The sequence below is a fragment of the Ambystoma mexicanum genome, chromosome 13, assembly GCF_040938575.1.
Source record: "Ambystoma mexicanum isolate Mex_15411 chromosome 13, UKY_AmexF1_1, whole genome shotgun sequence".
In the NCBI taxonomy this organism is placed as follows: Eukaryota; Metazoa; Chordata; class Amphibia; order Caudata; family Ambystomatidae; genus Ambystoma; species Ambystoma mexicanum.
This window is the reverse complement of record NC_090938.1, coordinates 230,771,353-230,798,490: the sequence shown is the minus strand read 5'-3', so window position 1 is coordinate 230,798,490 and position 27,138 is coordinate 230,771,353. Positions and strand designations below refer to the sequence as shown.

At 47.9% G+C, this 27,138-nt stretch overlaps 1 protein-coding gene across 1 annotated transcript in view; it reads right to left on the bottom strand.

The window, feature by feature from the left end:
* The window catches only part of ADIPOR1 (adiponectin receptor 1), a 386,081-nt gene that overhangs the window by 176,635 nt on the left and 182,308 nt on the right, over positions 1–27,138 (bottom strand). The window contains exon 4 of the mRNA XM_069633688.1: positions 12,656–12,827. Within this exon, the coding sequence (XP_069489789.1) occupies positions 12,656–12,827 (172 nt within the window). The remainder of the gene's footprint in view (positions 1–12,655; positions 12,828–27,138) is intronic.

The window sequence follows — 27,138 nt, the reverse complement described above, 5'->3', positions numbered from 1 at the left end:
TCAACAAACCTTGCATGTTCACTACCATGTAAACCCACAATTGTAGAAAATAGTTAATGGACATCTCATCCTGCTCGTTTTCCTCTACTTTTAAAAATAATTGACTTTATGATGGGATCTGGGGACTTTTCAACAACGCAAGGTGGCGGCGTTCATTTCGCCCTACTGGCAAATTGCAGCCTGTGCTCAGGTGGTAGAATGAAAGATAAGCAACTTCTAGGAGATGACTATGATGAAGAAGCAAGAAAGAACAAGTTACTCTCTTACCTGGTAACGTTCTTTTGATGGGATGGTCTGACGACGTATTCCATATCTATGACAGTAACAGCTGTGCTGGTTCGGAAAATCTTTCGGCGTCTGCGTCCTGCGTTGATGACGTCGATGCGCCATCCTCGAGGGCCTCTGTCGAGCCAACGTCACCGGATGTTATAAGTAGGACGCATGACGCCCGTAGCTTCAGTTGTAGTTTTTTCCCCAGAATGTGGGGCACCAATCTACTGCCAGTATGACCACAGAAAGCCTTGAGGAAACGTAAGCTGCAATAGCATAAGAAATTCTGTAGCGGGGAAGGGAGGGAGCGATATGGAATACGTCGGACCATCCCATCGAAAGAAAGTTACCAGTTAAGAGAGTACCTTGTTCTTCGAGGGGATTGGGTCCTCCAACGTATTCCATATCTATGACAGCCTCCCAAAGCAGTACCAACGTAAGGAGGTGGGAAAAGAATTTAGAATATACAAATTTAGAATGTCCAATCAAATTGCAGAGTAAAGGACCGCCTTGCCAAAGGCCAGATCCTGCCCATGGGAAGAATCTAGGGAGTAGTGACGTACAAAAGTATGAACCGAAGCCCAAGTGGCTGCTTCAGAGATGTTACGAATAGGAACACCCCTCTGCAGAGCAGTAGAGGCAGCCATACCCCCCCTAGTCGAATGGGCCCGTAAGCCTACCGGAGGGTCCTTACCCCGCCAGGCGGTAACACTCAGAAATTGCCAAGATAATCCATTGACAAAGTCTGCTTAGTCACAGCTTGTCCCAAACGCCTTGCAGCGTAACCAATACAGAGCTGATCGTCCCCCCTCACCCAGGACATGCGTGAAATGTAGAAACTTAAAGCTCTCCTAGGATCGAGCCTATGGAGCCTCTCCTCTTCTTTACCAGATGTGGAGGAGGATAAAATGCCGGGAGAATAACCTTCTGGCTTAAATGAAATTCCGACACCACCTTCGGAAGAAAGGAAGGACGGACTCGAAGGACAACCCTGTTCTTATGAAACACAGTGAAGGGTGGCTTCATTGAAAGTGCCTGTAACTCACTCACTCACTCTGCAAGCGGAAGTGACCGCAACTAAAAATACAGTTTTAAGGGTCAACAGTCTCAAAGGACAAGAATGTAAAGGCTCAAATGGAGCACCCATTAGAAACTTGAGAACAAGGTTCAAATCCCAACCGGGCACCTGGAAAGGTGACTGAGGGAACACATTAGTGAGCCCTTTCAGAAACTGAGAAATCAAAGGAATCTTAAAATAAGAACACTCCTCAGAAGAGCGCTTAAATATGGACAGCGCCGCCAGGTAACCTTTCACGGTACCCACTTGCAAGCCCCTGTGGGCTAAAGAAAGCAAAAAAGACAGAACCACAGGAATGTCACATGAAAAAGGATCCACATTCTGAACCCTGCACCAGTCGCAGAACTTTCTCCAACGGCAACGGTACAAGGACTTTGTTGCCGGCCATCTGGCCGAAAGCAACACCTCCATCACGTCTTCAGGGAGGTCCCAATCCTTATACCTCAACCTTTCAGAAGCCAAGCATGAAGGTTGAGGGATTCGACCCCTGGATGGAGGACCTGATCCCCCGTCCACACCCCCTGTGAGAGCAGATTGTCTAGAGAAGGTCCAGGTACCACGTCCTCTGGGCCCACGCCGGAGCAATGAGGATCATCCGGGAACCGAACCTCCATAGCCTCCGCAGCACTTGCGGGATGACGGGGACTGGAGGAAACGCGTACAGCAGTGGGAAAGACCAATTCACTCTGGACGCGTATCCTAAGGCTCCTCTTGGAGGAAATTCCCGCGAGCAGAACCTTTCGCACTTCCGGTTGACACTGGAGGCGAAGAGATCCACTTGAGGGGTCCCCCAAAGGGCGAAGATCTCCAGGAGAATCTCCTGAGCCATGTCCCACTCGTGAGAGATTGCGCTCTGTCTCGTTTCCGTCTCCGGCCAGATGAACTGCCGAGATCGAAATTTCCTTCTGGATGGCCCAGAACCAGAGCTGCATCGCCTCCCTGCACAGAGGAAGTGACCCTGCCCCCCCCGCCCTTTTTGTTGAGGTAGTGCATGGCCACTGTGTTGTCCGTCAGAATAAGGACATTCTTTCCTCGCACAGTCAGCAGAAAAGCCTTCAGGGCAAGCCCAACGGCCCTCAGTTCCAACAGATTGATATGGAGTCTTGACTCCGACGGAGACCAACGACCGCTGACTGTCAGCTCGTTGGCATGAGCTCCCCATCCAGTGAGGGACGCGTCCGTCATGATCGTCACCTCCGGCCAGGGTAGCCAAAACAGAGCCCCCCCCCCCCCCCCCCATCAGATTGCCTTTGACGGCCCACCACAGAAGGTCCTGGGCGACCGAGGGCGGCACCTGAACGGGGTCCGACATCCTGCCGGAGGACTGTGACCACTGGAGCTTGAGAGCCCATTGCAAAGATCTCATCCGCAACCTGGCCTCTAGCACCAGAAGAATGCAGGATGTCATGAGGCCGAGCAACCGCAAGAACTCGAACGCTGGGAGACTCTGGGCATGCTGAAACTTGTGCACCATCTGCTGAATGTGTTGAGCCCTCACCTGGGGAGGAAAACACTGCCCCAGGGACGTGTCGAGCACTGCTCCGATGTACTGGAGCCGCTGTGTTGGCGTCAAGTGGGACTTCAAGTTGAGGGAGAAGCCCAGCATGTGAAGGGAGTGGCAGGTGACGGACAGATGATCCAGGACTTGCTCGGGAGAGCGCACCCTGATCAACCAATCGTCCAGGTACGGGTAGACGTGAATCCCCCCCTTTCCCGAGATACGCTGCCACCACCACCATGAGCTTGGTGAAAACCCTCGGGGCAGAGGTCAATCCGAACGGCAGGACCTGAAACGGAAAGTGTGAGTCGCCAACCACAAACCTCAGGTACTTCTTGTGCTTGGCATGGATCGGCACATGAAAATAAGCGTCCTTGAGGTCGAGAGAGACCAACTAGTCCTGAAGTTGAAGGGCCTGGAGGATTAGAGACAGTAACCATCTTGAACTTGTCCTTCCTGAGGAGCTTGTTCAACCCGCGCAAGTCCATGATGGGTCTCAATTCCCAGTCTTTCTTCGAAATCAAAAAATAAGGGGAAATACCATCCCTTGTTCCTCTCCGCTACAGGCACCAGTTCTATGGTGCCTTTCTCCAGCAGGGATTGAATTTCCTGAGCAAGGAGCGGATCCGGATTCTTCAAAGAGATTCCCTGGTGGAATGTTGTGAGGCCTCTGCCAGAAAGGAAGACAGTAGCCGTGGGCAATGATCTCCAGAACCCACACATCTGAAGTAATGGCACACCATTCTACAAGATGCTGCGCCAGCCTTCACCCAACCGGAGAAGCATGGGCCTCATAACTGAGCTGAAGCGGCTGCAGCAGTGCCTAACGGCAAATGGGCAACTGCTCGAGCGGCCTTGGCACCTCGAGTACCCTGTTTTCCACCTCTGGCACTCCTATGGTTGCCCCTTTGACTTGCAGCTCCTCTCGATTTACTAAAGGACGAGTAATATGGAAAGGAACCTCCCCTCCATTGCTGTCCCCTAGGACGAAAAGGCGGAGGTTGGCGAACTGCAGAGCCCAACAACTTCACTGCAGCTTTGGAGGTCTGCAACCTCTCAAGACTCTTGTCAGCCTTGCAGCCAAAAAGATGTTCATCATCAAAGGGCATGTTGAGGAGCCGGGCTTGCACATCAGGAGCAAAACCTGACCTCCGCAACCACGCAAACCTGCGTATTACGGTGCTCGCCGACATGGACCGGCTGACGCAATCAACCATGTCCAGACCCGACTGAACGGATTCACACATGGCATCCTTGCCATCCTGCACAATAGCAAGGAAACCATCCCGTTCCTCCCCTTTGGGAATATGATCAGCCGCTAAGGAAATACAGTTCCACAGAGTGTGCGTGAAACGAGACAAGGCACAAATGGAGGTGGCCGCCTGAAGCGCCATACCCCCAGAAGAAAATACCTTCTTCGCCCAGCCGTCAAAACATTTGTCGTCCCCATCAGGAGGGATGTTAGGGTACGGTACGACGCCTGCTTTGCTGGGGCCGTAGCTGCCTGCACCACCAAACTCTCCGGAGTAGGGTGCGTTGTCAAGTAGCAGGGGTCACCACTGGCTGGGCGATATTTCTTCGGCAAGGACTTGCTCACTGCCAGGAGACTCTCCGGAGAAGTCCAAGCCGCAGCCACCCTTCTCTGCAAGGCCATATGGAATGGCAGCACCTGGTCAGTTGGAGGACCTACCAAACTCCACCTCCGGAGAGGTGTCTAGACCACTGGCGTCGTGCAGCGACTGACGCAGGTCCTCAAGTTGACTATGACCAGAAACAATGTCATCAGGAACCTCACCTTCCTTCCTTGCTCGGCGTCGGAATCCCTGCATCAGCTGAGGAGGAGCCCCCTTCGCCTTCATCCATCTCTGAGGCCCAGTCTGCCTACATTGGGCATCCCCCCCTACAGAGGTGAGGTGTGCCCTGCTGCAGCTGCGGCCCACTCGCACCCCCCCCCCCCACCATCAGCTGCACTGACGTATGCCTGACGAGAAGATGGCCAATGGAAAGTTCATCACGAAAACGAGGCGGTCCCTTTGCTGCTAGGCAACGGGAGCCTCTCATATCCCTGGGGGCCATACCGGCAGGCGGAAGCCGGCCACTGGGAGCGAAGGCCACGGAGAAAAGGCCTGTTCAGCTCCTGTTCGCTACCGAGAGCGTGGCGTGGCCACCCCCCTTAGCTCCGATGCACGCGGCCATTATCTAGCTCATCTGTTTGCAAGAGCACCCGTGGTGACCTACCTATTCCTGCTCCTATATCAATATAACTTTACCTTCATCAAGCCCCACTAAGGCAACGCAATCTGGTTCCAGTTGTCCCCAGAGACAATTCTGACACTGCCAAGGTGCTATCTGCCCGGCTTAGCCATTTCCTCTGAGATATGCCGACTCAGTGAGTACTTTAACATTAAATGTATGCTCTTTAACGTTACCAAACATATCCGCAACTGAAGGTATACTCTATTACTGCTCCTATGCCGTACTGTTCTATCTCACACGCGCCGCTCCTGACCACTCCTTATAGCTCGGCCCCTCATGGAGTCTCACCTACAACTATGTTTTGTTAGATAACCAACCTATGGTCACTGTAAACGATGCTGTCTACCTTAGAGACCTAACCCTGCCTATACATGCTATATTTTAATGCACCCTTGCGCAAATAGCAGAGAAAGGATAGATTGCATTAACAGTATACATTGCATCCTTCTCCTAGGTAAACCCTGTTGCCAAACTGCTCCTACATGTTGATATTTCTAAAATATATTGTGTTTCACATTTAGGTGATTCTTGCTGCCAAATTACTCCTACATGTTGATATTTCCAGCATATATTGTGCTTTGTATTTAGGCAACCTCTGCTGCTAATTATTCCACTCATTCATACCCTGCCTTAGTACACACTGTGCTCTTGGAACCTTAATAAATCCTGTTGCCAACGGTTCCCACCGACTACCAATGTGGTATTCTAGATGGGCCAACTTTATATAACTATGTATCTACCAGCTATTTACACAGTCCTACTGAGGACTATCCTATACTCACTCACTCATGCTAGATGCTAACCTACCTCACACTCTGCCTCCTTTGACGTTTGTAATACGCCTGAACTGTAACTTTCCTGGTCAATATTTACATCATAGCCACAGGTCCCTTGAGACAGCCACCTCTGCATCATTCCCATGTGATACACTTAGCAGAAACCTTAGACTTCGTGCCAGACTAACTAAATTGCATGAACCTCTCCGCAGGTCTCTTCCCCCTACCAACATCAAAACCAACCTTCAGCAGGTCTGTAAACCTTGTTATACTAGGCTACCTTTACAACCCCCTACACCCAACTCCAATATTTGCCCAATTCAGAATAACAAGCCTAAGATACCCAATACATCTACTACTCTATCCCTCCAAGCCACAGAAGTCACTAAAACCCCACCCATCGTGGAGCAACGTGAGATCGCTTGTCGCCCATGCCCTAGACACTGCCGACCTAATCACAGAAGGCAATCTCGACTTTCTCGCAATCACGGAGACTTGGCTACACAATGCTGCAGGACCCTCGCTCATGCTAGCTATCCCTGATGGCTACACGATAGGCAGACAAGACCGAGAAGGGGCGGCATCACCATAATCTCTAAAACGAGCCTCTCACTCAGACTAGTACCTACCCAATCACTTCAATCTTGTGAGACCCTATCTGCCAAACTCCAGATAAATAATAATCAATCACTCACCATTCACCTTTTATATAGACCTCCAGGCCCTTTAGGCACCTTTGAAGAGGATCTCCATAACGTACTCACTAATGACCTCAGACCTTTTTCTCAACTAATCCTCCTTGGGGACTTTAATTTAGGTTTCCATGACACCACGGATACTAACGCCACAGTGGTAGCCAATATGATTCACACACTAAGCCTACCTCAAAGAGTTGACAAGCCTGTGCACCTGAAGGGGAGAACTCTAGATTGGATAGCTGACTAACTGCTCAGCCACTATTTCTTCCATAATGCCTTTACCCTGCACAGACCATTCTTTGGTGTCCTTTAATTTAGCCACTTCCAGACCCAACCCTACGGCCCCTCCACTAGCGCCACCATGCTTAACAAGAAACAAAAAAATTATTACTGCAGAGAACGTTCCCAGCTATATTACCGACCCTCAACGCATTAGCAGCAAATCTAAATCCCAGCACCCTAGTGCAAGAATTTAATAATATGCTCTCTACTCTAGATAAACTGGCACCTCTCAAACTTAGATCAAGCAAACCGAAAGCTCATCTAAACAAAATGGTTTACTCCATAGCTAAGAGACCTACGCATCCTGAAAAGAAAGTGAAACCACTTGGAAGCTCTGCCCTTCAGTCGATAAAGCTAAATTAACTTCTCTCTCTCCTCACTTTACAAAAAAAAAGTTTGCCAGGCAAAACGTAACTCGTATGACGATCGTATAGCCAAATCCAATTCCATCATGAAAGAGCTCTTTTCCATTCTGAAAGAACTTGAGTCTCCCATCGCCACACCGGACACCTGCACCAAGAACAAACCCTGGTCCCCTCATCTTCACTAATTACCGCCCTATCACTACGGTACCGTTTCTTCTCAAGTTTCTAGACAAAGCCACATACAACCAAATTCAAAAGCATCCAACTACACAACCTCCTAGGAGAGAGACAATCGGGCTTCCGTCCCCTACATGGAACAGAAACTGCCCTCATTGATTTGAAATCCCAAATCGACGAGCTGAGAGACAAAGGGAGAACAGTACTCTTGCTTCTCCTGGACCTCTCAGCTGCCTTTGATTTGGTGGATCAAAGTCCTCTGTAGTCACCTGGATTCCGTCGCCCATTTCTCCCCGGAAGCCATCAGATTGATCGAGTCATTCCTGAGTGAAAGAACAATCAGAGTCTTCTCCCCCTCAGCAGCGGCAGATCCCACCCCCATCTCATGCAGTGTCCCCCAGGGCTCTTGTGTCTCCCCAACTCTATACAATATCTTCACCAAGCCCTTGTTTGAGGATTTGGACCATCTCGGTATCACCTACACTAACTATGCAGATGATGCACAGATCCTCCTCCCGCTTTCTGGGGATCATGCGAAAGACACAGAATTGGTGAACAAGGTCTATCTCATCATCCAGGCATGGATGGACACACATGGCCTCTGTCTGAAAGATGAGACGGAGCTGATTATCCTGGGCACCCAAGCTAATATCAAAACACTAGGCCAGGAATTCTCCTCATTCAACATAGATGGGAATATCATCCAAGTGTCCAAGGATGTAAAAACCTTGGGATTCTATCTTGATTCTACCCTATCACTTGATAAACAGCTAAAATCCCTTGCCTCCTCCACGGCTTACACGTGCAAACTGATAAGAGCCGGTAAACCATTCCTCTCCAATAAGAGTTGCTTAATCCTGGCTAGAGCTTTAATACTCTCCCGAATTGATTACTGCAACGCACTATATTCCGGAGCTAATAAAACAATAACTCAAAGATTACAAATAATTCAAAATAATGCCCTGAGAGCACCACTAGGCATAAACAAAAGATCCCATATCTCCTCCGCCAGACGCCATCATAATTGGTTGACCACGGACAACAAAATAAAACTTAAGATGTTATTCCCTGACCCACAAAGCCCTTAATAACTCCGCCCCTAGATACCTGATTGACAAATTCCACAGGAGAACATCTCTCAGACCGACTAGAGCTGTCAATTCTAACTGTTTGACAATACCGAACTTTAGACTCACCACGATCGGAGGAAATAGCTTCCCCTGTAAAGGCTGCAAAAACCTGGAACTCACTGCCACAAGACTTGATAGTGGACTTACCCTACCTTCGTTTCAGAAAAAATGTCATTCAACTCCTCACCTCCACTGACCTTAGCTGACCTGTGTCACCTAACTCCTACTGTAATTACTCGCATTAACTCTTTATTCTATACATCTGTAACTCTGATTGACCTTACTTGAACATTGTATATTTTGTAATTATTTGTGTTTTAGAGACCTTATTGTATTGTATACTGCACATCATGCTATGTTGTAACCATGTAAGTTTTGCATTTTCTTGCCACTGCGCCCTGCTACCCCTGGGTCTGGCGCGCATAAAAAGTGAATAAAACAAATCCCTCATCCACCTCAGAAATCTAATCCAGAGGCTTGAAAGAGGGAACTGAAAAAGGAACAAAGACATGTTTTGCCTGAGCCAGCGCCTTTCTGGGGGGTTCTCCTGTACCACGAGGCATACCCGACAAAGCCGCCTCGAAAGGCGTCGATAGAATCGGCGTCGACGTCGAGCGCGGCGCCGACAGCTTTGCCGGCGTCCACACAGGCCTTGAGGGCGCAGCCCCGGGCGTGTCTTGACAGCCTGGGCGCCGAAGGCGCCGACGACTTCCTCGGAGGCAGGCCTCGAGAGAGTCATCAACGACCTCGGCGCCGCCGAAGTCTTCCTCGAAGACTGCACAGGTTCTCGCGGTCTCGACGGCGTCGAGGACCGGGACCTGGAACGGGCATGCCTAGAGCGACCATCCTTGTCCGACCGGGAACTCGAAGGCACCCGGTGGTCGCGACGACTGCTCGAGCCCGAAGGTGGATGAGCTGTGTCTCTAGGACGGCCACGACCGGCGTCCTCAGACGGCGCGGACGGAACGGAGCCCTGTGATTGAAAAATCGCCAACATCTCCTTTCGGAAGGAATCCCATTCCTCAGTAGTGGAATGCTTGTTGGGACAAGCAACCCGCCGACAGGCGGAGGCCTCAGAAGGGGATGGCGACCTGTGACGGCGCTTCCTGGAGTGCCTCGACGAGGCAGAGGAATGGCGGGACCGACTCCCAGACCGAGAACCCCCGGATTCACGACATCGATGCGGAGAGTAGCCCCTCGAATCATCCGTCGGAAGACCAGTGGAACGCGACTTCCGGGGCTTGGCGACCTTACCGACCGACGGCTTCATCTGACGCTCCCGCAAGGCCTTTGATGTGAGCGATTGGCAGTCGACACAGTCGTCCGTATCATGGTCCTCCCCGAGGCACCAGAGGCAAGCATCGTGTGTATCCGTTAGCGACATCTTGGACCTATACTCCAGACACTTCTTAAACCAGGACCGCGGGGTGGAAGAAGCCAAAGACATCATGCTTACAAGTAGCAAGGAAGAAACCGGTTCGAAGAACCGAAAGAACAGGATTCAGTAGAATGGAGGCGCGCCAAGATCTCAGAAGCGAACACGTTCGCGGAAAAAACGGAACCGAGGCTATGGGCATCGTGCGTCCTACTTATAACATCCGGTGACGCCGGCTCGACGAAGGCCCTCGAGGATGGCGTATCGACATCATTGACGCAGGAGCCGAACGATTTTCGAAGCAGCACAGCTGTGGTGATTACTGAATACATCGGAGGACCCAATCCCCTCGAAACATACTTTAACTATAGAGCTAGCTTCTGGGTTTTTAACAGTTAAAAAAAGAAGGATAGGAATCTGTATAACTGCATCAACAACTGGACGCAGTATTACATATATTGAAACAAAACAAGGTATGTACAGTCATGAAATAAGTGAAAAGAGGTATGTTTCTCACCTGTAACTCCATTTCTCCAGCATTGGTATCTTTCATAGATTCACATGCTATTACCAATTCCCTGTCGTCAGGCTGGGAATCCTCCGTTAACTTACCATATTAAATAAAGAAAACTTTAGGCTTTTATTTTGTATACCATTGCCCTCGTTTTGGGTGCTGTTGGTCCCCACCAATGGGGCGTCGAGTATGTAACTCCTCCCCTGCAGCCTCCCTTCAGATTCTATCCAGTACATGCTGGATTTAGGTGTATCAGAGTGGGTTTACCGTCTGAATCTATGAAAGATACCAATGCTGGAGAAATGGAGTTACAGGTAAGAACCTTAACCTTTCTCCAGCACTGAATCTTTCATAGTCACATGCTGTGAACCGATTTCAAAGCGTTATGAATTTAAACGGCGGTAGGATAACAGTGAAAGGCCTACCTCATGTGAATAGATGCTGCAGGACTGCCTTTCCTGTTCTTGCATCAACAGCGTGTTGTTCTTGGAGACAGTAATGCCTGGTGACGGTGTGCAGCACGGCCCATGTGGCTCTATGACAAATGTCTTTCAGTGACATCCTTAACCACACTGCAGCAGATGCCACTGTGGATCTTGTTGAATGGGCTTGAGCGGGGCCAGTCAGTGGCTGGTTAGCTTTGGTGGGACAGAAGGGTATGGTAGAGGATATCCACCTTGCAATTCCCTGCTTGGAAATGGCCTTTCCTTTGTTTGGATGCCCGTATGCGAGAAACGGCTGAGTGGAATTTCTTGAGGATTGCGTCCTGTGCAGATAGTATTTTAGAGCTCTTTCAACATCTAAAGAGGCAGAGCAACCTCCGCTGGGGTCTTCGGTTCTTGGAAGAATACAGGCTGCGTAACTTATGTATGGTTTTGTAATGCTGATGGTACTTTGGGTATAAACCATGGGTTGGTCATCAGGGACACTTTGCCTTTTAAGTATGGCTCTGTGACTGCCAGTGCTTTTATTTCCGATACTCTTCGGAGTGAAGTAGCGGCTATGTAGAACATCACCTTCCAGGAAAGGAATTTTAGGTGCGCTGTTGCCAACAGTTGAAACAGCGCTCTCATGAGTCCCACCAGTACAATATTGAGACTCCACTGTGGGGGAAATCTTCACTAGGGGAAAGGTTCTGAATAACCCCATGAGGAAAGGTTTGACCAGTCGAGCACTGAAAAATGACGTTGCCCTCCTTTTCCTGGGATATTTGGAGATGGCCGCCAGATGTACTTTTATCGAGGTGTACGTGGGTCCTCCTTGAGCCAATGATAGGTGGTAAGGTAGGATAGTTTCCAGGTTCATTGAAAGCAGTCAGACGTTTTCCTGCAGGTGGTAGCCACTGCGGCATGTAGTCCAGCCGGAAGTCTAGTATTCAGTTGATGGAAGTTGGACCTGTGATTGCAGGTTGCACACGGGCCTCCAAAGCAAGTGCTTAAATTAAGCAGAGGGGAGGTGCCTAACTTGTGCGAGAACTAAGCTGTTGGAAAATGCTTTGCAGCAAACATACATCCGGCATGCCAAAATGGTTACAAACAATTCTGGAAACAAAACAGAGGTATATACTGGGCACTGTACCACCAAGATTTAGGTTTCTAAAATTGCCATAAACCAAAGCTACATAAAGGCCTAGGTTTCTACTTCGATAAGGGCCATAATAAAGATTGATGGGCACTGCCATTAATTGGACCGGGAAGAACAAAGGACTAGCGAGGGCCTGTTCGGACAGCTGGGGTTATGAGGAAGTCATGAATGCCCATGTTTGATCATGGCTGGAAAGGTGCGGTCATAGTCTTATGAGTGTCCATTGCACATAGTACTTATCCTCTGCTTTTTCAAACTGTCAGTACAAATTTCTGAGTTCCATACTCAAACATGGAGAGCAGGCATAGGTGTTCAGCCACTGAATGCTTCTGCAGTAAGAATAGTCAAAGAAATATTGCTCAATGATACTCGTTACAGCGAACTTTCGCTAGAGCTGTGTATTTAAAGATCTATGTTGAGGAGACAACAAATATTTTGGGTCGAAAGTAAAACCTTCAAATTATTTTAAGCAGGGGGAGGGGAGAGGAATTCCCCAGACACCACTTCACCATCCCACTATACACACACACACACACACACCTGATTAAAAAAAAAAGCGGTAAAAAAAAAAATCAAAATAAAAACTCAAGTTTACATTCGAACAATGAGGGAAGTACCATATGAACACCTATAGTTAGAATATAGCCATCACCTAATAAATGTGTCCAGATGTTGCCAGTCTCTGTGTGTATTCTGAAGATGCTCCTGAAGCAGGCCCTAAAGGACGGCATTGGTGGACGATGTCCATGGAGCAGGTAGTCATTGTCTTTCAACCAATCAGGAAGAACATCATACGGGATGACTCTCCAGCGACCTTCCCACATCTAGAAGAAATAAAAGCAATAATTGTTTTTTCATAATCTGTGCTTGGATGACACATATTACAAGCACAAAGTAATTGCATAATGTAGCCATTTCAAGAGCAAAAAACAAACAGTATTTTCAAACAGATATTTTGACCTTTTGACTACAAATCAGAACACTGCCTACATCCATACCTTACTGTAGTTCACAACGTGGGGAAGAGGAGTGCCCATCTTAGAAGAGAAGTAGAGGAAGGCTGCCTCTCACATCTATTAAAAAACTCATAAGCATGCCCATTTCATTTGGATGCATGCAATATAAATGCAAGAAAGCAACTGAGCCTCACATATTATTCTTTTTTGTAGTTAACCTTAAATTAAGCTGTCGATCACACTTTGGCCCAGAGCCCAGAGTTTTGCTTTTGGGGTTTTGGATGTTAGCTATATGCCATCTCCTCTGTTAGCAATCAAGAGGAAATGAGAGGTGCTACAGCTGTAGGAACACTGTGCATGCAAGCGGTATCACAGGCCATGGGCCTAAAACGTAATGTATTCAGCAATAATGGAGAAAGTAAAAATGAAGTTAAAGTAACTAAATTAGCCCACATACTTTAATTTTAAACATTAATTTCTGTGCTAAGTTAGATGTTGCGATGGAAAATGCCTTCTCCACTATGGTCGCAACAGCACTCTAGAGCGGTGCTCTAACATGCCCCAACTAAAAGCCTACCCAGATCAGCCAGCCAGCAAAAAAAAAAAAAAGCTAAAACTCATGCATATTGTGGTGCCCCACAAAGATTGTCAACGCTGACGGATCCTTGGGCAGAACTCTACAGGAAGCATTCAGGCCAAATTACAGTACAACACTGACTTTGATGACCCTTAATGACTACAATATCTGACCTCACTCAGGAAGGGTAATGTGCAAAAAACATTTTGCATGCTAACCCAATATTCAGAAAACCGATTTAAGAGCAGATTATGAACTCAATCAGGAGCTTTCAGTTACTCCGCTTTCGAATGAGTGAAGGGTCAGTTTTTACTGGAGCTAAAACTGCCAGTGAAGTGAATGGACTACAGAGTTGCAAGACAAAAGTTTTAAATGAAATAAGATGGATTCTAAAACAATGTTCGTTGGGTACACACATGGTTGCTTTAATGTATGGCATCCAGTACAGACTTAGGCAAACACCCAACATTAGGAAGGTTTTTCTTGGTGGGTCGGAAGCAGGATTTAATTCTTCCTGTTACTGTTAAAATGTTTATTCGAATTACTCCATTAACAAAAATGTAATATAATCAGTCCAATTTGTAACTCAATTGTTTTTAGCAATGTTAGTTAATACACAATTTACAATCAAGAATTAAGACAAATAAAAGATGTAATTCCCGATGAAGAAATAGTCCTACTTATTTCATGCTTAAAACAGCAACCACCTTTCAGGGGGTTAGAGACATTAGCCCATACACACGGTTTGTATTTCATGCAATCTTTTGTTTAGGGCCTTTGGTATGAACTTAAACTGGGGCTCGACATAATTAACCACCAAGGCCATGGCTTCCTTACAAACTCTAATGTTACATTCCAAAAAGTGTGGTTTTAATCCTTTTGAACTAGAGGGGCATACAGTTACAAATCCACCTCCACCTTTAGAACTTTGGACTCCAGCAGCCGTGTTAAGTAAAGCACATGTGGCCTCTGGGGAGATCAGTAGTTCTAATTATAACTACTGTAGATTGTCACTGCAAAGGAATATTGGTGCACTATGCTTTTTTGGCCTAGAACATTACGTAGGGTCTGATTGGCAGAACCCACTTTCGGAAACCGAATTGCCAGCTTCATTTTATATTTGGATTCATATTTAAAAAATAAAAAAGCTCAGGCTATTTCACCTTCACAAATAGGATGCTTAATCACCCAGGCATTTGCCTGGCTTTCTGGGATCTTGAACTTATTTTTGCCAAGACGGAGCGTTTGCCAAAGACTCACTGAAGGGTAAAACTAATTTCTGTTAGGCTGCCCTTAGAAGCTCATAAAGGAGAACATGTTGGTGGCAACAGTCAATGTGGTTTACTGAATTGGTAGCCACTAGCTCCAAGAAATGATGCAAAATGCCTACCAAATAGTTCTAAAGTCATGCGACCTGGCCATTTTCTTTGTATGCCTCCTTGTATTTTTGCAGTGATTTTGGCAATTTTGCATATTTGAGCTCCGACGCCAAACTCACAAAGGCTTCACTGGTTGAATGGATCCATTATTTAGGCTGGATGAAAATCTCCCAGACACTTCAATCCAAGAACCTGTATCTGTGGAGTTTGGCTAGCCATCCCAGATTGGATGGCTGCCAAAACAGGTGCATGGAGGGTGAAACGATAGCTGAAGTAGCACTCTGCCCCGTGTGTGTATACATCTATGTAGAACCCGAGCCATTTGTTCAGAACCTACTTCAAAGTTTGTGTAAATAATGAGGAGATTTGATGTGGCTAAGGATCTTCGTTGCTAAATGTGCTGGACTCCAGATCCTATTGAGCACTATGCTCCGCCTCAGTCCAATGGAAACCTTCAAGCTCTTCCTCATTCTAAATAGTCAAAAACAGCTGGATCTTACTTACTGCAGCCGTATGCGCTCTCATAAAAGCCCCTCAACAGTAATACTCACTGGACTTGGAATGGGAGCTCAAGCTGCCTCAGATGGAACTCAGCCTTTTTCTGCATGTTCTTTAGTGACCAACTAATCGTTGGATATCTGGACAGGAGGCCTGCAAACATACTTTATAGGACCTTCCTTTGGCTAGTACTGCAGTCTTTGGTTCCGAGTGGAGCATAAAGCGACCCTCACTACTTCTGTTTGAGTTCAGCCCTTCGTGGGTGGACTTGAAGGGTTCTTTCAATGTTACCAAGAGTGCTTTCTTCACCAAGCCATCTCCAGTGAATGCTTACACACCCTGCTACAGGAACAGTTACCAAACTGTAAATCTTGACATCACAACAGATCTCTTCAACCATGACTCCTGGCATTCCTCAACTTCTTCCAGCAGTCTGGCCATCATCCTGGAGGTCTGCTGGCTTCCATTCTGTTGCTGTTTCGGTCTCCTATGTCTTAGTGCATCACCTTCAGCAGCCTTGGGCAGGTCATTTAGGCAACATGTAAATTCCTCAAAGCTTGTGAGTGCCGGGTTGACGGCCAGTTTGATGACTAAATGCACTATGCAGATGATAGTTTTGAGAATGTTTATGTCATGATTACAACCCAGGGTTGTGCTATTCCCATTAAGCAGTTTCTCATGAAAAGTCAGAAATTGCATTACACAATTATGGGTCAATTTTTTGTGCCTACGAAGGCTATTTGTACCAGTCAGACCTTGTCCTTCAGTCCTCCATGGCACCCATAACCACAACAGGGATTGGCTGCGTCTCTGCAATCCCTACTGCAAGGGCCTTTGGCCGTCGATAGTGGGACTAGATCTGCTTTGGTGTGGTCCTCCATCACCAGGCTGCCTTCCTGCAGCTCCCCCTGGTCTGTAGTAATGTTCATCTGCATTTTCACTACCTAGGAGCTGCCTGCTGACTGTTCCATTACAGCCTATGGACACATTTTCTAACTTTCTAAACTGTAAGAAGTTGAATATTGTAATTACCTACAATTGTGGTTTATAATGGTTTTGCATGGATTGTTTGACAATGTATCCTTTTGAATCCTTTTGATTTTTAGTGTACTTTTCTCCAATGTAGATTTCTTTATGCACTTTATGTAAAGGATATATTTTCAGTAATACGGTGTTGACCTTCCTTTACTGTGTGCTGCTCTGTGTAAAATGTACTTTATGACCAGCCCACTCCCCTACTAAGAGTGAAGCTAGGCTGATTTGTCACAGCTACCATTGTGCAAGTCAGAATTAAGTCAAGGGAAACATTGCCCAATACTACAGGTTGGTCTTCAAAAGATCTCAGCAGAGAACCTGTGCATAAATTCCCTAATCGTCCAAGTCTGAGAATCCTGTACTCTGTGGGGTGATCCCACAGCTAACATAACAGACACTCAAGTCCTTAGAACGCCCTAAACATCAAGGCATAGGGATTGTTAGCAGTGAAGTGTGTTATTTGCAAGTGCACACACTCAAAGCTGGGTGTCAAGGGGTTTCCTAGAACCTTAAAGTAGTTTCTAAGTGTGCCATTAATGCAGGCAGGAAAATGACCTTATACTTTCTATAGCTCACACATTGGTTGCGCTAGAAAGTCAGGGCCATGCACTTAGGCTGGGCATAGGGTGGACAAGAATAGGAAGGTAATACTTTACAACTTTGAATAAACCAGTCTCTACACATGCAGCACATGGGCTTGGTTGGAAAGGAAGAATAGAAGCAAGGTCTATGCCTTGGGTACAACGATATGAGGCGAGAGAAAGGTGCACACTAGCTTACAGGCAATGTCTTTGTTATTCTTCATTCATCTCAACAGGGTATGCTGTTTCTTTGAAGTTTACAACAGTATCATAACCATGTAATTGACAGCATGGTATCCAAATTCGCACCAGTTTTACCTTTTGCTCCCAATTTTTTCCAGCTATATTTTAACCATAATTGGCACATGTTATTTAACCTTGCAATCATGTTCTATGTTCATTTACACCTCAACTGTTCTGTTATTATCTTGACCGCACCATTGGAAACAGTTTCTCATCTTGGGAAGCTTTCTCTTATCCGTTCGTTTGGCCGGCAAAGCTTCCCCTATGCCCAGTGCTCATACTCACTGCTTTGGGTCCGTGTTCCAGACTCCAGTGTGTTTCTCTGGTTTATGGTTGCATTGAAGACTTCTAAAACGCTGACCTCCAGGTTGTACTCTATGCACATGTATGATCTTTCCTGTGATCATCTCATCAGTGGACTGTTGCAGTTTGCTCTAGTGAAGATCTCATTTCCCTCATATCCCTGGTGGCTCAGTTGCTACAGTGCAGGTTGTTGGCCTACCTCGTTCATTGCCTCCAGCGTTAGTGTCTCACAGCCAGCTTCACCTTGCAGGTTCATACAATCTCTCTACTGCTGTTGAGCCATTCCATGTCTAGACAACTTACTGGACCTCCAGGTGATGGTGCGCAGCCGAATCAAAGTGCACACAACTTCCACTAGGAACCGCTTAACTCTTGCTGAGCATAAAACCACCACTAATCAAACTAGGCTTAATGGATCTCTCCCTCACCATTATCAGAATGACCAAATTCACTTGTACATGTTCTTTTAGATATCATGAATCCTAGGCTGAGGTCCAGATCTCTTATGTCGATGTGTGACAAAGTATGGTTCTCACTTTATGTCATGGCCAGGAAGGGACTTCGCTGCTCAGGAAAGCTGACCTAGCAACGCAATATTGAAAGCCATGGGCAACCTGGAGGTGAAACAAAATCGGAGCTGCACAGCTCCCACCACCTTCTAGGAACAAAGCTGCATCACATTTTCAGAGCCAGGTGACAAAATATGAAGCTATTCACTTGCCCCACAGTCAACACCACTGTTAAAAAGGAAGAAGGAGCCAGAGGCTGAATTACGGTCTGAGACATTTTAGTGTCTCAAGAGACTCAGCCGTTTAGTTGGTTCAAGTCCTGTGAATTTCTGAGAGACAGCTGATTTGTCTAAAGTAAAGAAATGACACCAAACAGAACAAAACACAGACCGAAGTCTGAACCAGAGAATGGCCACCAAGTCCATCTAGCAAGCATGGATCCCAGTGATTAAGGAATCCTATTGCCTTTGAAGACGGCAGTCCACACACCATTGCGAAAAGCGTGAGTAGCGAAGGCACGTGAAGTGGCAAGAGTCCAGGAACTTAGACAGAACACTGCAGAAGAGAGCCGGTAAAGTGGCAGGACTTCCACCTTATGTTAAGATGGTCGCACATAATAGAGCGCCACAGACAGCAGTGGGAGGAGCAAACTATCTCAAAGAGACCAATGTGCAAGCCCTACACAAGGGAATAGTAAGCAGATTCAATCAGAAGTGATGATCGAAGGGAAACTCGGGGGAAGAGCCCATAAACTTCCAAACCAACTACAGCAAGTGATGCGAGTTGAGGATGAATGCAGGCAAGGCCAGACGGGGAAGCAAGGCAAACTGAATAATCTAGAAGCTAACCGAGGTGGAGAAGCAGCCCAATTGAAAGGAAGGTCAGAGGAATGCTCAAGTGGAAGTTGCCCAAGAGGCGACCAAAGGATTAGATTAATTAATCTTTTATAACAGGCTTAATACCAGGGACCAGTCTGTAAGCATGGAACCAGGATTCAAGCCTTTGTTGCTCTGCGTGGTCTTGCTTCAAAGACAAGCGTGTTGCTCCAGAGTTACCACCACGGGCCAAGCAGCTTTCATGGGCAAATGCATGCCCAAAAAAGGACATCCCGGACCTCGAAAGGCAGGGAGAAGGCAAAGGAACAAATGGCAAACGGAACAAAGAAAATACTGCATGGCACAGCTATGCTGGACACTAGCCATAGTCAGGAGCCACACGCAGTAAGGCTCTGTAAAAAGGTATACAAATATGAGAAAACGCTACTGCTGCCACGAGTCTGTTCCACGGCACATTGTACAATCACCAAAAATTCATTAGCTACGGTCTAGGGCGATAAACAACAAACTCCCCCCATTGACGGGTACTGTAAGGTACTAGCGCAAATATAAAATGTTACCAACAAGTTTTGACATTCCTGAGCCATGTACTCTGAAATTGACACCTGAGATCTTACCTTTGGGCCCTAAGATAGCAAGTTCTTTGCACTTGGCCTCGGGGATCCTCTCGGTCTGTGTTGTGTGTTTCTGCAGGTCCCTGAGAGAGAATGCCATGTGTGAGGGTAGAACAGACTTATTTATAAAATAATGCAGGTAGCACAGTCTCTGAAAGTGATATCTAATAATCAGACCCACCTTTCATAATGCTCCAGGCTAGGAAAGCACAGGGCACACATGGCTTTGCAAAGCCTGGCTACTGACACCTCAGCAGCTGCCTTTTGGTTTGGTAATATGGCAGTCACAAAGTGACATGTGCTGTCCTACCAGCAACTGTTGGACCCAATAATCCAGCATCCCAGGACCCCAGGATCTGCCTTTTCGTAACCCTGGGCCTCAATTAAATTATGTAACTATGGGCACCAGGATCTGGTAGAAGAGGACTAATCTAAATACTTCAATGCTCTTTTGACATCCAACGTATGGAGAGCTTTTTCTGCGAAAGAAGCCTCCGGGAAGAATGTTGGCAGCACAATCGAAGAATGCTTGAGGAATGTAGTTGGAACCTTTGGTATAAAATGAGGGTTAGTTGCCAATGCCACCTTGTCCTTGAAGAAACGCAAGTATGGGGGATCAATCACCAGTGCTTGCAGCTCAGACAGTCTTCTTGCTGAAGTAATAGCCACCAAGAAGGCCATTTTCCACGACACTAATTTTAGGGGCGACGACGACATAGGCTCAAAAGGAGCCTTCATTAGTCATGACAGCACCAGATTAAGACTCCAATAAGGAGGGAACTTTTTGGCTGGAGGAAATGTCAGAACTAATCCTCTCAGGAAATGCTTGACCAGTCGATCGCTGAGCAACAGAGTGGAGTGCCTTTTACAAGTAAATCTTGAAATGGCTGTCAAGTGAACCTTTATGGAGGAATAAGACAACCATCTTTTCGCTAAGAGTAGCAAATATGCCAGAACTTGTTCTGACGCAATGTTTAGCAGGTCCACTCCCGGTTGATCCCTACACCACACACAAAATCTTTTCCACTTACATGCATATGAAGTATTCGTGGACAGAGCCCTTGCTGCCTCTAAAATTCGGCGGCAATCTGAAGAAACGTACAGGGCCCAAACTCGGAGAAGTCAGGAGCCAAGCCGTCAGGCTGAGGGAGCCCGGGTCGTGATGCCACATCGCTCCCTTGTCTTGGGATAGAAGGTCCGGAGTCCTTTGGAACCTCACCGGCTCTGCCAGAGACAGCTGCAGTAGATCTGAAAACCACGACTGCCTCGCCCAGTGAGGCGCAATTAGAATCACACGGCATGGATATTTGTGAACCCACTGGATGGTCCGTCGAATGAGCAGAAACAGAGGGAATGCACACGCGAACCTGCCCGTCCACGGGAAAGAGAACGCCTCCCCCAGCGAGCTGGGTTGTGGCCATCTGCTGGCGAAATGCCTGCACTTCTTGTTCTCTCGGGTTGTGAAAAGATCCAGAGAAGGATGACCCCATTTCTTGAAGATGTTCGACAGTTGTTGATCTTTCAACTCACTCGTGGAGTTGGTTCATCTCTCTGCTAAGAGAGTCTGCTTGTACATTGTTCACCCCTGGCAGATGGTAAGCCCCTATGCTTATTTCTTGTTCGAGGGCCCAATGCCATATTGCCCGAGCTTCGCTCGAGCGCGTTCTGGAATGAGTGCCCCCTCGTTTCCTGAGGTAGAACATCGTGGTTGTATTGTCTGTTACTATTCTTACCACCGATTCCCGTATATGCGGTAAAATTATTTCAGAGCCCAAAGTACCGCTCTTAACCCCAGCACATTGATGTGTAGGGTCGACTCTCCTGGGGACCATTGGCCTTGAACCTGTAGGGATCCTAGATGGGCTCCCCATCCTGTCTGAGATGCATCCGTCACAACCGTCAATTGAAAATCCAGTTCCAGCAGAGGCATCCCTCTCGTAAGGTCTGAGAGTTGCCACCATTGAAGTGCTTCTTGAAGCTCGCTGCTGATCTTCAACTTGTCGGACCACAATCCTCGACTTTGAGACCATCGGTCTGCCAGAAATTCCTGTATCGGTCTCATGAAGAGACGACGGTTGTTCACTAACGGAATACATGACGCCATGGCTCCTAGCATCGACATGTATTTTCTGACTGACACCCTGGTGCCAGTTTTCCACTCCTTCACTTTTCGTTTGAGTTTTTGAACTCTCTCCAAGGACGGCTTCACTAGTCCTGATTGAGTTTGGGAAAAAATACCAAGCTCCTTGAGGGAGCCAGAAAGGATTTTTCGAAGTTGATTGCAAAGCCTAACCGCTGCAGCAGGTGCATGGTGGCCTCTAGGCTTACTTGCGCCACTGCCGGCGACAAGCCCCTTACCAGCCAGTCGTCCAGGTAAGGGTAGACGTGATGACCTTTTCTTCGTAGCCATGCTCCCACTGGAGCCAAGCATTTCGTGAACGTCCAAGGAGACTATTTCAGGCCGAATGGAAGCACTTTGAACTGGTAATGACTGACCCACCACAAACCGCAGAAATGTTCTGTGTTAGTCGACGCATGGGTATGTGGAAATATGCGTCTTGTAGGACTAACGACGCCAGAAAATCTCCCGGCTGTATAGACCGGATTACCTCCTGAAGTGTAAGCATTTTGAACTTCAGGCGTTGCAGGGTCTTGTTGAGAGCTCGAAGGTCCAGAATGGGTCGCCACTTGCCGTTGGGTTTTTTTACCACAAAGTAACGGGAGTAAACTCCTAGACCTCTCTCGGCCACCGGAACAAATTCTATAGCCCCTTTTTTGCAGCATAAGCACGACCTCCTGCTGTAATATGTGAAGATGGGGTTGTGCCGAATACATAGGTGGAATGTGAAATGGCATGTTCTTGAACTGCAAAGAGTGGCCTAGTTTTACCGTGTGCAACACCCAACGGTCCGATGTTATTCTCTCTCACTCATCGACGCGACACTCTGCCTCCCAGGACGTCCTGACGATTGTCATTGCTGGGACTTTGCTTACTTTTGGTGGACGAAGACTGTCCTCCTCTTCTCCTGGAACCATGGAAATCTCGGCTTCTTTGTGTCGCCTGGACAGCTCGCCTGTACCCTTGGGAGGAGTATGATGATCTGTTGAAACTCCAATCTCTGGATGCCTCGAACTGGGAATTTTCCGAGGCTCCACGGAAGGGGCGAAATGCTCGACCACTTTGTAAGGCTCCCAGCAACCTTGCCGTGTCTGAATCTTGCTTCATGCCTTTAAGGGTTTCGTCCACCTTCTCCCCGAATAACTGCTCCCCTTCACATGGCATATCGAGCACCTTATATTGGACACCCCCGGCCTAAAGTTTGTACACTTTAGCCAGGCTTGTCTTTTTAGTACCACTACGTTATTTATTTGTTTGAATCCCAACTCTGCCAATTCCACAGCAATGTTGATAGTGTTTTGATGCCTCTCGCCCCTCACGCACCAGTGACATGGCTGTTTTCCTGTGCTCTTCAGGCAGGTGTTGCAAGATGGGGGCCAAGCGATGCCACATTTCATGGTCGTATCTTGCCATGATAGCTAACGAGTTAGCCGCCTTGACCCTCGTCGCTCCCACTGACAAGACCTTCTTACCAAAGGCATCCCGCCTTCTAGCTTTACTGTCCAAAGGTGTTGTGCACTTGTGTTGCAATCTGGCTTTTCTGCCAGCCGCTGCCGACACTGATTCCGGGGAAGGCTGTGCGGTCAAACATTTAGGTGTAGAATCTGGGGCTTTGAATTTCTTTACCAACCTGCCCTTGATTGCAGGTTCCGAAAATGGATGGCGCATGGTACGCAAGCCTTCCTGCCAAACATGGAACAGAATGGGAACCGAGAAGACTGACTTTCGCCTTTTCCGCATATGGTCAAATAAGAAGCATTCCTTCTTCTGGGGTCAGACCAAATTCGATACAGGCTTTCCCCATCATAGCATGAAAAGACCCGATGTCATCTGGCGATGAAGGCTGTGCCCGGCTTCTAGGAGCTTCCACTTCTGCCTCAGATTCCCACGTAGGGTCCCTCGAAGGGGACGATGAAATGTCTGAGAAGGAGTGTCTAGGCCCTTGATCTGACTCAGAATCTTGCAATTCACCTTCTTTCGGGTGTGAGCGGGGAGGTTCCTCGCTAACTGGACGGGAGATCGGCAAACCCGCCGTTGACATTGACCTTGGAGCGGGACCTGGCGCGTCGTAGACAGGCATCACTGGTATCCCTGGAGGTGTACCTATGGGGGGGTAACCTTGCATCCAACTGGCTTAAGAGAGATTGTAGCATAGACAACACTTGTAAATATGACACCGACTGCGGATTTAGCAGAGACGATGTGGTGGGGGTATTTTGCATCCCCGAGACAGTCGACAGGCCAACGCCTTGTAGGCCAAGATCCGCTGGAACAACAATTTGTTCATGGTCTTCTTCCATCGATGATACTGAGAAAGCCGATTCCTGCTGTAATAGGGTATCCGGCAGAACTGTATCGTACACTGCCGGTTGCCAAACCTTGGAGCCACTTCAATCGTCACCGCTGGGGTTGACGAGGCCACTGCAGGTATTGACTGAGCAGGTGGTAGTGAAGCAGTCGACGGGACACCCGCTGACGGCGGTGGTAGTTGTGACGCAGGCTTTTTAGGCGATCCCGCCTTCTTGGAGCTAGACCTGTGCTTCGTCGAGTCTCTACTCGAGGAAGACCTATGATGGTCCCCTGAGGAGGAGCTCTTTAAAGGGTATTTCTTGTCCTTTTTTGACGAAGAGGAAGATTTTCCTTGTTGACGGTCCTGGCCCACATGACCATGCTTTGATGAAGAGGCGTCATTTGCCGGATGTTTTGCAATGAGGACCGCTTTTCCGTAGGACGTGGCTTCTTCGCCGGAGGCTCCGCTGATACCGAGGGTGGCAATCAACTACAGGGGACTTAGGCCTGTTCGATGCCAGACTGTGTGCAGACCCTACCTACCATGAAGGGTAGACCCTACCTACCATAAAGAGTAGGCCCCTTCGTTCAGCCACATCACTAAACGCCTATTACGGTCCCTCAGCGTCTGCTGTGTGAACCGCTTACAAAGCTCACAGCTGTCCGCAGAGTGATGGGGTGAAGACAATATAGGCAATCCATGTGCCCATCTCCTTCATAGACTTTCTTCATTGCGCACGTGGCACAAGGGAGGAACAACGCATTCCCAGACATTGGGAAAGAAAAAAATTCAACCTTGTAAAGAGTAGAAACACGAGGTGATCCCCGCCTACTTTGGAGACGGTTGAAATCTGAAGGGAGCCGCAGGGGCGTGGCTATTTATACCGTACGTCCTATTGGGTCATGCGTAAGCGGCCCAAAAGGACGTAGATAGGACACAAAAGTGTTGAGTTTTTTCCAATGGAAAACATTCAATATACCGAGGGTTCCCAGCCTGACGACGGGGACTATTATAAGCACGCGAATCCATGAAAGATCCAATTCTGGAGAAGTAATTTTATCATCCCATTGATTAATTAGGACATTCCTGGTCAGGGGCTCCTGTGTACTTATGGTATATGACTGTTTGAGCAAAGAAAACATTTAGGGTTGTTCCCAGTCAAGGCCCTTCTCTTAAATGTTGCCTCCCAGGAACACTGGTACTACCAAGCAGGTGGAGTGGAGAGGGCTTCAAAATGCAGACTGCCAGGCCAAAATGTAGTCACACCATGTTGTTCATTAACAGACCCTTTGATGTGGATGGGAGTGGAGCAGAGTAGCCCAGGAGAGGACTTTCCAGTTAGGGAATGGTTCCAACATCTTGGTTTTCCCCAACTTCACGTACCTCCTGCCCATTTGCTGCAGCAAAAGCCATCTGATACAATTTCAATTTTAGCAACTTTCCCTCCATAGTTCTATGGACCCCCAATGTTTTATTTTGTTTCTTAACCTGTCCTCACTTTTTACAGGGAAGTGAAGACTGGGGAAACTGATCAGGCCTTCAGACTATCAGTACTGGGAAACCGTTTTCTTTTAACTTGTACAACTTGGGCCGACTGTAGCGTCTTCGGTCTTGCTCCTCTGCCGCTTGACATCCCACTCTGAGCTTCTCTGGCGTCTCTCCAGCTTCTCTCTCGGCTCTGCTCCTGCATGCCTGCATCCCTTAAGGTCTCAGTAAGGCCAGCACTGCCTCTCCGAGCTGCCGAGCACCCATGGAATATGTTACTTTCCTTCTCTGCTGGCGAGGTACTCTCGCTAAGCCACACTGGTACCTGCATGCTTCTGCAGAAGATTGTAACGCTCACCTGGTATCCACGGGGACGTCACTCAGCCTGTTCTGACCTCTTACGACCTCGAACCCTTCCCTGGAGTCTACTCGACTGGAGACTGGGCCTGAAACACAGGATTGTTAGAGTTTAACTCCTTATTGTCTCTATGTGCTTCAACCCCTTCTTCCCCGGGGTCCAACCCTTCCCTTTGATCCACAGCTCACCTTGTTTTCTTGGAAAGTGTGCTCTCCGTCCTGCTTTCAGATTGATGCGGTCTCGTTGCTGCCTAGTTACTTCACTGGCAAGAGTCCGACAGGTAAGTATAATGAGTATTTTGAACAGTTCTCTAACTTCGTTCCTTTCCTTCCTTAGATGATGGCCAGCGTCCGGGGATGGCGATGTGCTGCTGAGATGAGTAGCGCTGAAGGTGAGTGAGAGCGTGATGCACCCCTTTCGTATTCGTATTGAACTGAGTTCTTTTTCTGTGTCTTTTAGGTGCCGCAACGTTTTCAGCATGGATGCCAGTTATGAAGAAGAAATGCGGTGAGTAAGCGCGGTATCCAGCGCCTCTTGATGTTTCCACGCTAACCTGCAGTGTCTTTTCCCTCTTGCAGATGGATGAGAACTTCCAGAGACAGAGTTCCCCCAGAGCGGCTGGGATTCAGGTAAGCGTTTGCAGCTCGTACAGTCTTTAATAAAAATAAACGAAGATTTGCAGAATACTTACTAATGCCTTTTTTCTGTTCTTTTCCCTTTTCCTTAGGAAGCGGCGTGCCGGGATCGGAATGACACCGCCAAAGATGCCCGCAGAACAGAAGGAGCGATGAATGATGGGCAGAAGCGCCGCAAGGTAAGGCTGTTCCTAACGGCGTTCTTGTTCTTGCAGGAGCTGAGCGCAGAAGATAGATGCAGGCCTACTACAGACCGATCCGAAGTCCTAACACTGAGTGTCACGCTGCAGAAAAAACAAAGCATGTTTCTCAGCCTGGGCGTGGCTTAAATAGTCTCTGGGTATCCCAGGTGTCTCTGGGCTGAACCACACCCAAAAGACAAGACCAGTTCTGGGAACCGAAATATGTGGGGGCATCCATCTTTTCCCCATCAATGCACTACAAGTCCAATCCCCAATGTTATCCTATGGGAGTGAGTGAGTCGGGTGCCACAAGTGACAAGTCTGACTCCAAGTGGGTCTTTGGAGGGATGGCAAGGCCCTTGAGGCCCATGTAGGTGATCGTGGCCTGGCTCCAGCCCGACATCTTGGAGAGCTGGGGACGTGAGGGGCAGGAATCATGACAGCGATGCAATGTCTTCTCACAGTGTGGTCTCCATTTTTCAATGTTCTGCGCACAGGTGTTTTCACCAAACTAGCACATTCATTGAGCTTGAGG